Source organism: Pinus tabuliformis, chromosome X (assembly GCF_031772625.1).
Source record: "Pinus tabuliformis cultivar Carrire ecotype Pingquan chromosome X, CPIR1, whole genome shotgun sequence".
NCBI lineage: Eukaryota > Viridiplantae > Streptophyta > Pinopsida > Pinales > Pinaceae > Pinus > Pinus tabuliformis.
The window spans coordinates 92,514,783-92,523,792 of NC_142308.1; the positions used below are offsets into that span (position 1 = coordinate 92,514,783).

Sequence of the window (9,010 nt, forward strand, 5' to 3'; positions counted from 1 at the left end):
AGATAGATGCAGCTCTAGCTCTCAGTCTCCATCAAAAGCCAAACAAGGAAGAATAGAATATACCGATCCACATGGATGAGGAACCAAAGAGTATAGATCTAGGAGATCTGGACATTCTCACCCTGGAAACAGCGTGTCGACAGAAAGAATTTAGTGCTATAACCCCCCGGCAAATTGAAAATCTTGAAGTAGTATTAACCAGAGCACAGCAAAACAAATGTCTTGGTATTCAGGCAGGCAGTCCATGGGATGGAAAAAAATACTGAAAGAATCGAAGAAACGCAGGCGTAAAATGGATTTGCAGAGGACCATTATTATTGGAGATATGATGGTGGAATCTGGTAGATTCCCCAAGCTGACCAAGTTTTTTAAATCTCTTCCCCACGGTTCCTTATGAAGCTCATCTCATGGAACGTGAGAGGGCTTAATAGCCCTGCAAAACACAGAATGTTAAAAAACATGATCTAGTAAGATAAGCCTTCATTAGTCTATCTACAAGAAACAAAATGCAATAGCACAGCACTGGAAAAGATCCTAAATAAAGCCTGGCCTGGATGTCGTTCAATCTCAGTGGATGCTTCAGGAGCCTCAGGAGGGTTAGCAATCATTTGGAATCCTCAAGTTCTCTCTCTTCATGATTTCCACGCCTCACACTACTTTATTCAGACAACTTTCCACCTAATTGGGACCAATATCCATGGTCATCTCTCTAATGTGTATTTCCCACAAGATTTACAAAAGAAGTTGGATCTGCTGGACACTCTCACAACTCTCAACTCTGTCAGGAGCTTTCCCCTTTGGATTTGTGGTGGTGACTTCAACATCATCACAGCTCTGGAGGAAAAATCAGGAGGAAGATCGAAGCTAGAAGGAGATAGCATCGGCTTCAAAGACTTCATCCACAAAAATCAGTTAATGGACCTACAGACTTCCAATGGTATATATACCTGGACCAATAAAAGAAGGGGACCACAGCATATCGCCTCCAGGCTGGATCGATTCCTTATGTCGGATAATGCTATTCACCTGGGTGGGGACTTTCATGCCTCTATCATGCCTCAAGTGGGTTCTGATCATTGGCCCATAATGCTATAGTGGTCGCGTCCAGGCTCTAGGTGTAACAGACCTTTTCGCTTCGAATCATTTTGGTTTTCACATCCTAACTTCAAAGCAGTAGTTAACGATGCCTGGAATTCCTTCACTCCCCCTGAAGGAGCCAAGATGTTCCAGTTTCAACAAAAGTTAAAACACCTCAAACAAGCTCTCAAATCATGGAATTGCACTCAGTTTGGCAACATTTTTGACCATCAGAAAGTGCTGGAGCAACAAATGAATACATTGCAACAGTGTATTATCTCTGAGGGAAGAACGGAAGACTATGCGCAACAGGAGAAGGCCCTCTTGACCAAGATTGAAGCACGAAGGCAACAAGAAGAAATCCTGTGGCGTCAAAAATCCAGGGTTAGATGGCTTAAGGAAGGGGAGAAAAATACAAAAAAAATTCACAGGTCTACTATTCAAAGGAGAATGCACAATAACATTGCCTTCATTAATAATCGGCAAGGGGAGCGACTGGAGGTGCATGAAGAAGTGGAACAGGAATTCAAAGAGCACTTTCAGGACATTCTTCGGGAGCCTCTAGGTTGCAGAAATCAGGCCATTCGATCAATTACGCAGCATATTCCTAAAATAATTACGGCGGACCACAATAATACGCTTCTCTAGCCTATTTCCATGCAGGAAGTGGAGGATGCTATGGCCCAACTTAAGGATGGCAAAGCGCCTGGTCCCGATGGCTTCACAGCTAATTTCTTTCATGCTTTCTGGGAGCTTATCAAAACAGAGGTCTGGGAGCTAGTGGAAGAATCGCGATCGATGCATTGGATCCTTCCTTCCCTTAACACGACCTTCATAGCGCTAATACCTAAAGTGGAAGAATCCAATACACCTGATAAATATAGGCCCATTGCACTTTGCAATGTCATATACAAACTCATATCTAAAGTCCTGGCGAACAGGCTCAAACCTCTTCTCCCTCTCCTCATTTCGCCAGAGCAGACAGGATATGTAGAAGGGCGCCAGATTATGGACGGTATCATTCTCTCAAATGAAGTGATCCACTCACTCAAGATACTAAAAAAGCCAAGTATGATTCTCAAGCTAGATCTTTCTAAAGCTTTTGATAAACTCAGCTGGACCTATATTAATCAAATGTTATTAGCATTTGGCTTCAGTGCTACTTGGACTCGTTGGCTTATGAATCTTATCTCATCCCCCTGCTTCTCCATCCTTCTTAATGGTTCTCCCTCCACGCCCTTTCGTCCTTCCCGAGGTATTCGACAAGGCGACCCTCTTTCCCCGTTCCTCTTTGTTCTCATGGCCGAAGGCCTAAGTCGCCTTCTTCATTCTGCTATCTCTTCGCACACCTTAAAGGGCATTTCTCTTCATGGACTATCCCCCATCTCCCACCAACAGTTTGTCGATGACAATATGCTTTTCGGCCATCCGTCAACTCAAGAGGCCTCTGCCTTCAAGTCCCTACTCAATCTCTTCTCAGAAGCTTTTGGCACCACCATCAATGCTTCCAAATCCCAGCTCTTCTTCTTCCACACTCCCATTCTTACTCAGAGAAATATAGCTAGGATTTTGGGCTTCCCGATAGCTGTGCTTCCTTCGAAATATCTAGGAGCTCCCCTGCTGGACTCTGCCATCAAACATGCTTCCTGGAGATCCCTCCTTGACAACTTAGAAACAAGGCTCTCTTCCTGGACCTACCGCTCACTCAACATTGCTAGCAGGCTTATCCTAATCAAATCCGTTCTCCAAGCCATGCCTCTGTACTTATTTTCTATATTGGCAGCCCCTAAATGGGTTCTTAAAAAAATTCGCAATCTTCAAAGAAACTTTCTTTGGGGTTCCTCTAGACTCAACAGAAAATGGGCTCTTGTCAAATGGACTGAGGTTTGTCTACCAAAATCAGCTGGTGGGCTAGGTCTAAGGGATCCCCTCCACAGCAATAACACCATGGGAGCCCGCATATGGTGGAACTGGATCTCCAAACCGCACATTCCTTGGGCACGTCTCTGGCAGGCCAAATATGCTCCAGGCAGTCAACAGGAAGATCTCATCCACATTAGCACAACCACCCCTGGCTCGTTGATTTGGAATGCTGCCAAGCAACATAGTGCCTTTATTCAAGCACACAGCTTCTGGGAAATCCATTCGAGTACCACAGAAAGATTTTGGGAGGACTCTTGGCAACAACTTCCCAAACTAGCCTCACTCTTCCACAAACCCAAGTGGCAAGCTTCTATGCAGCATACTGATCAAATCCATGTCCATCAGTTTTGGCAGCAGCAATCCCCTCAAGGTTTTCAACTTTGGAGATTAGCTGGTACCTGGCAGGCTAACTGGCAGGAGGAAACATATGAAGAGATCGATCAAGAGCTCACACTCAGGAAAATTAAATACTCTGATCAAAAGGACAAAGTGAGATGGGGATATATGCCCAAAGGTATGTTCACTACCAAGGAAGCATACCAACTTCTCTATCAACCCACGCAGATAACAAAGGATCAGCTATGGGATCAGGTTTGGCAACCAAGCATCTGGCCTAAGGTCTCTACCTTCCTTTGGCTACTAAGCAAACAACGAATCCTCACTTGGGATAATCTACAAAAGCGAGGATTTACTGGGCCTTCTAGATGTCCTAATTGTAATCTTAACACAGAGACCATCTTGCATCTCTTGGACACCTGCCCATTAGCAGCACAACTGTGGGAGAGAACTGCACAGTGCAACAGAAGAACGGGCAGACGTGTGGGAGATATTATAAACACCATCAGGAACTGGCCTCGGCATCCTTTCCAAAGCCTTCTACTCAATTCCCTCTGGCTCCTCTTACCGGGCTTTGTCTATTGGATCATCTGGAAGGAGAGAAATAACAGGATCTTTAACAATCTCAGTAAGCCCCTTGATACCCTATGGCTACTTCTCAAACAAAACCTTCAAGAAACTCTAGCTCTAAGACACTGGCAAGACTCGGATTTGCCAGCTTCACCCCAGGAATGCCTCATTCTGAAAAATTGGAACTTGGACCTCACTTTTTTAGCTCAAGTCAAGCCCAGCTCCTCCATCCATACTGATTCTCCCCACTCCTGGTCTCCTCCTGCCACCCATTCTTACAAACTGAACTTCGACGGGGCTGCTAAGGGCAATCCTGGGCTGGCTGGTTATGGTGGTATTTTCAGAGACGTTGTTGGCTTAGCACTGCACATATATCATGGTTCGCTTGGCAAAGACACCAACAATGCTGCCGAACTTGAAGGCTTATGGAAAGGCATTTGTACAGAGATGGACATCCCAAGTGCTGTGCTGGTGTGGGTCAGATTGCCACACCTTCCCCTCCATTGTTGGGGCGATGAGTCGATGAAAGCTATCAAAAATGCGGTTGGCAAGTATATAGACAGATGTGAGCCAAAAGATAGCATGCACGCTTGTGCTCGCATCTGCATGGAAGTAGACATGGGGAAAGGACTGCCAGAGGCAATAAAAATCAAGGTGGACCAATGGCCTCACATCCAGCAGTTGGACTACGAACAAATCCCTTTCAAATGCAAGGTATGCCACGAATACGGTCATTTTGCAAATAGGTGTAGTAAATTAAAAGAAATGGAGAATGCTGAGAATGTAGAGACACAAGAAGACACTTGGGAACAGGTAAAACGAAAGAAGCCCCATAATAAACAAGCTGCCCCGAACCCCTCTCAGCCCCTCGAAACTTTTGCTTCAGCTTCTATCCCTCCGATCATCGAGGACCCTCCAGTAAACTCGACCTCAAATCCATTTGAAACCCTAGGGGAAGACTTGCCATCCCCTTGTTCCCCTACCCAAACCAATGCACTAGCCATCATCTCTTCTCCCACTCAGAGCTTATCCTCCCCCCCACCCACCGTTGATCGAATCCTAACAAGAAACAAAGTCAAAGAAAGCACCCATGTGTGGGATCAGCCGAAAAAAGCAAGAAGGAAATCCAACAAAGAAATACGAGACGAAGCAGCAGCAAAGGAAATGGCCATCGGCACTCAACAGCCAATGGACTCCTTCCTCGGCAAACAAAATGGAAGTGGGGAAAAAAATCAAGAAAAAGGAAAAGGGTGGAACTCATCACAAATCGAGTAAATAATGATTATAGTCTCTTGGAACAGCAGGGGTCTGGGCTCCTCTCTCAAAACCAACTCAGCTCGAGACATAATAAAACAGGAACAACCAGACATTTTTATGATCCAAGAGACCAAAGTCAGCAACCAAGAGGTTCAAAAATTGATTAAGACTCAAAAAAAAATTGAAGGAACAGCTATGGACTCCATTGGAGCTTCAGGCGGTATCTGCACACTGTGGAACAAATGGAAATGGGAACTCATCCATCAAAAACTTAACAATTATTGGGTAAGGACAGATCTAAAAAATAAGAAAACGAATGAAGAGTATACTGTAATAAATATATACTCTCCAAACCACTACAGAGATAAAGCTATGTGCTGGGAATCAGTAAAAGAAGAAGCACAAGAAGATCCAAGGAGAAATCTAGTTATAGGAGGGGATTTAAATTTGATTCGACATATAGATGAGAAGCTGGGAGGCAATTACTTCAGTGACCCCTCAAGAGCAGCCCTGGAAGACATCATAGAAGTGCATAAACTTCTTGACATTCCACCAAGCAATGGAAGATTTACCTGGAGTAATAAGAGATTGGGAGCACATAATATCAAGGAAAGACTAGATAGAATTTTGATTCAAGGGATATAGCAGCAGCCTTCCCAACCATCAAAAGAAAAATAGTGCACGCATCAGCCTCTGACCATAAGCCGGTGGTGCTGATTTTGGATAGGCTGGAGAATCTCGGCCCAATTCCTTTCAAATATAACAAACTCTGGGACAGCAAGGAAGATTTTGGTAAGATAGTAAAGGAGAGCTAGGAAACCCCTGTTTTAGGCTCCCCTCATTATGTATGGGAAACTAAATTAAAAAAATTAAGATCAGATCTAAAAGCTTGGGCAAGAGAAAACGCTCTCAAGGAAAAAAAATAAAAAAAAATAGAGCTGCAAAAGAAACTTGAAAACTGGAGCAAGGAGAAAGAAAATCTGAAAGATACCGAGCAAGAGCATGCTTTTGAAAAAGAAATCTTCTTGGAACTTTACAAACAAATCAGGCAAGAGGAGGAGGAAATTAGGCAAAAGTCAAGATGCTTATGGCTCAAAGCGAGGGATAAAAACGTCGTTTTTTTCACAACAATTTAAAGATAAGAAGAGTTGGCAACCAAATTGATAAAATTCAAGTGGAAGGACAGGAAATAAAGGAAATGGAGGAAATAAAAAAAGGCAACCCATAATTATTACAAAAACCTCCTTTCAGCAAGGCAGCAGGAAGTGGACAGCAAAGAGTTCCTAAAGCAAATCAGCAACAAAATAAATGAACAACAAAATAGAGAGCTGGAGAAAGAGGTCACAGAGGAGGAAATTAGTGAGGTAATTTCGAGCATGCACCTGGAAAAAGCTCCTAGACCGGATGGGTTCACCATAGCTTTCTACAAGAACCATTGGGCTACAATCAAAAAAGATTTAGTAAGGATGATCAAAAACGCCTTCAAAAAAAATAAAGTGGGCGAAAAAACCAAAGCATCCCATTTGGCTCTTATCCCGAAAGAACCAAATCCGATCTCCTTTGATAGATATAGGCCAATCTCTTTATGCAATTCCTCTTACAAAATCATCACAAAATTATTGGCAAATAGGCTGAAAAAATTCTGCCTAGTATCATTTCAGAAAACCAAGGCGGCTTTGTTCCAAAAAGACAGATAACTGATAATGTAATATTGGTTTAGGAATTCATCCACAGCAGCATGCAAAGTAAGGAAAAATGCATGGTTATAAAGTTGGACATGGCCAATGCTTTCGATAGTGTGAACCTTAATTTCCTCACTGCCACTCTTCAAAAGTTCGGCATCTCTCCCAAGTTCATTGATATTATTTTGGCTTGCATTTCCAATCCTTGGATTGCTCCGTTGATCAATGGCAGGCCTAGCAGGTATTTTCGAAGCACGAGAGGTTTGAGGCAAGGGTGTCTACTTTCCCCATTCCTCTTTATCTTGATGGCGGAACCTCTGAGTATTCAGCTAGAAAGTCAAAGAGAAAAAAGGAAAATTACTAGCATTAGAATAGCCCGGGGGGTCAAAGAAATAAATCACTCGCTCTGTGCTGACGACACTCTTCTCATTGGGGGAGCCTCTAGTATCATAGCCAGGCGGTTTAAAAATTTTCTTGATGATTTCCTCAATGTCTCAGGAGGCCTCCTAAATAATAAGAAATGCAGAATTTATACTTGGAATGTGTCGATAAATATAATGCAGAGGATCTCTCAAATTATGGATATCTCGATTCAGTTAACATGGTGTCATTTTACTTATCTTGGTTTACCATTGGCAAAATAAATGGTCAAGACAGAGGTCTGGAACAAACAAATTGAAAAAAGGAGGGGGAAAATACAAAGTTGGGGGATGACGTGGCTAAATTTAGCAGGTAGAACAATTTTAATTAAAGCTCTCCTCTCAGCTTTGCCTATTTATTAGTATGATTTAATTTTGGTCCCGGAAAGCATTCACAAGCAAATGGAGCTAATCACTAGAGGCTTCCTTTGGCAAGGAGGAAAACAAGATTAAAAAAAAAATAGTCTTGTTCGATGGGATCAAGTGACTCTCTCCCTTTCGAAAAAGGAGGTATATCTATCAGGATTCCAATTTTGACAAACAAGGCCCTTGGTATCAAGCTTGTTTGGCGAATGCTAAATGGGAAGGATCAATGGTAGAGAGAAGCTCTCTCAAGGAAACATCTTAATTGTTAGTGATCAAAGCTGCTAACAGAAATTATTCCAGACCGCCCTTGCTCCCAAATTTGGAAACTCATCAAGAAAATTATCCCTCAAATTAGAGACCATATCTCTAATAATCTGGGGAACGGGAAAGACACCTCTATTTGGAATGACAGATTAATGGGAGCAACACCCTTGAACCATCATCAAATTTAGGAGAACTGAAAGAGTGGATGGATGAGAAAGGCACAACCTCTTTATATTCCATCTCTGACTAGGAACAAAACAGATGGATTTCTTGGAGAATTCAGTCTCTTCCAAATAGACTGAAAAACCAGTGGGATGATTTAAAGCTCCTTCTTGCAGGAGTTGCTCCCATAAACAAAAGGAGCCAGGACAGTTATATATGGGACCCAAGCGGAGGCAACTTCACAGTTAAATCAGGCTACAACTTTCTTCATAATCACAACAATCACGAAAATTGGAATCTTTGGTCTGCTGTTTGGAAGAATGAATGCCTCCCCAAAATTAAATTTTTCGCCTAGACTCTTCTAAAAGGAAAGATCCTTACGGCGGAAAACTTAAGGAAGAAAGGTTTTCATGGCCCCTCTATTTGTGTCTTATGTCAAAAAGATGAAGAAAGCATTCAGCGTCTCTTCCTAAATTGCACTATTGCAAAACATTGTTGGAAGCAACTTATCAGTCCTCTTGAAATGAACATTGACGCAACTGAGCAGCTGATAACCTTAAACAAAAATTGGGAGCAAAGCTATCCTTATGCCAAGAAAAAAAAACTGCCATAACTCGAATCTGGAAGTGCATTCCTTCCACTCTTTGTTGGCAAATTTGGTTAGCTAGGAATAAGTGCATTTTTAAAGGGAAAAAACCAAATTTCGGGTCCATTTTAGCCAAAATTTGGGGGAAAATCTCGGAGATGATTAGCACAAATGGTGTGCCAATCATGGATCAAAACAGCTGGAAGCAAGAAGGAAAGGTTTGGTATAGCAAGGCCTTCATGGAAGGCTCAGCTAAGATACAAATTTTAAAGAAGATAGGAGGGAAAACTAGAGAGTGGAAACTTCGTGAAAATGAAAAAGAGGTTGAGGACTGGACAAAAAATCAAAGAAAATACACTCTTTTCTTC

At 42.5% G+C, this 9,010-nt stretch overlaps 1 protein-coding gene across 1 annotated transcript; it reads left to right on the forward strand.

Annotated features, from left to right (window-relative positions):
- Window positions 1–1,734: 1,734 nt before the first annotated feature.
- LOC149138549 (uncharacterized) lies at window positions 1,735–5,181 on the forward strand. Its single transcript, XM_089450389.1, has 3 exons — window positions 1,735–2,837; window positions 2,925–4,545; window positions 4,720–5,181. Exons 1-3 carry the CDS (start codon window positions 1,735–1,737, stop codon window positions 5,179–5,181), a joined length of 3,186 nt encoding a protein of 1,061 aa, XP_089306515.1.
- The last annotated feature ends 3,829 nt before the right edge of the window (window positions 5,182–9,010 follow it).

Bases quoted from the DNA above. Each gene is read 5' to 3' on its own strand.
- LOC149138549 (XM_089450389.1), top strand. From the start codon at position 1,735: ATGCAGGAAGTGGAGGATGCTATGGCCCAACTTAAGGATGGCAAAGCG. The intron at 2,838-2,924 runs GTACTTATTTTC...GGGTTCCTCTAG, and splicing joins GTTCTCCAAGCCATGCCTCT to ACTCAACAGAAAATGGGCTC. The intron at 4,546-4,719 runs GCAATAAAAATC...ACTTGGGAACAG, and splicing joins TGGGGAAAGGACTGCCAGAG to GTAAAACGAAAGAAGCCCCA.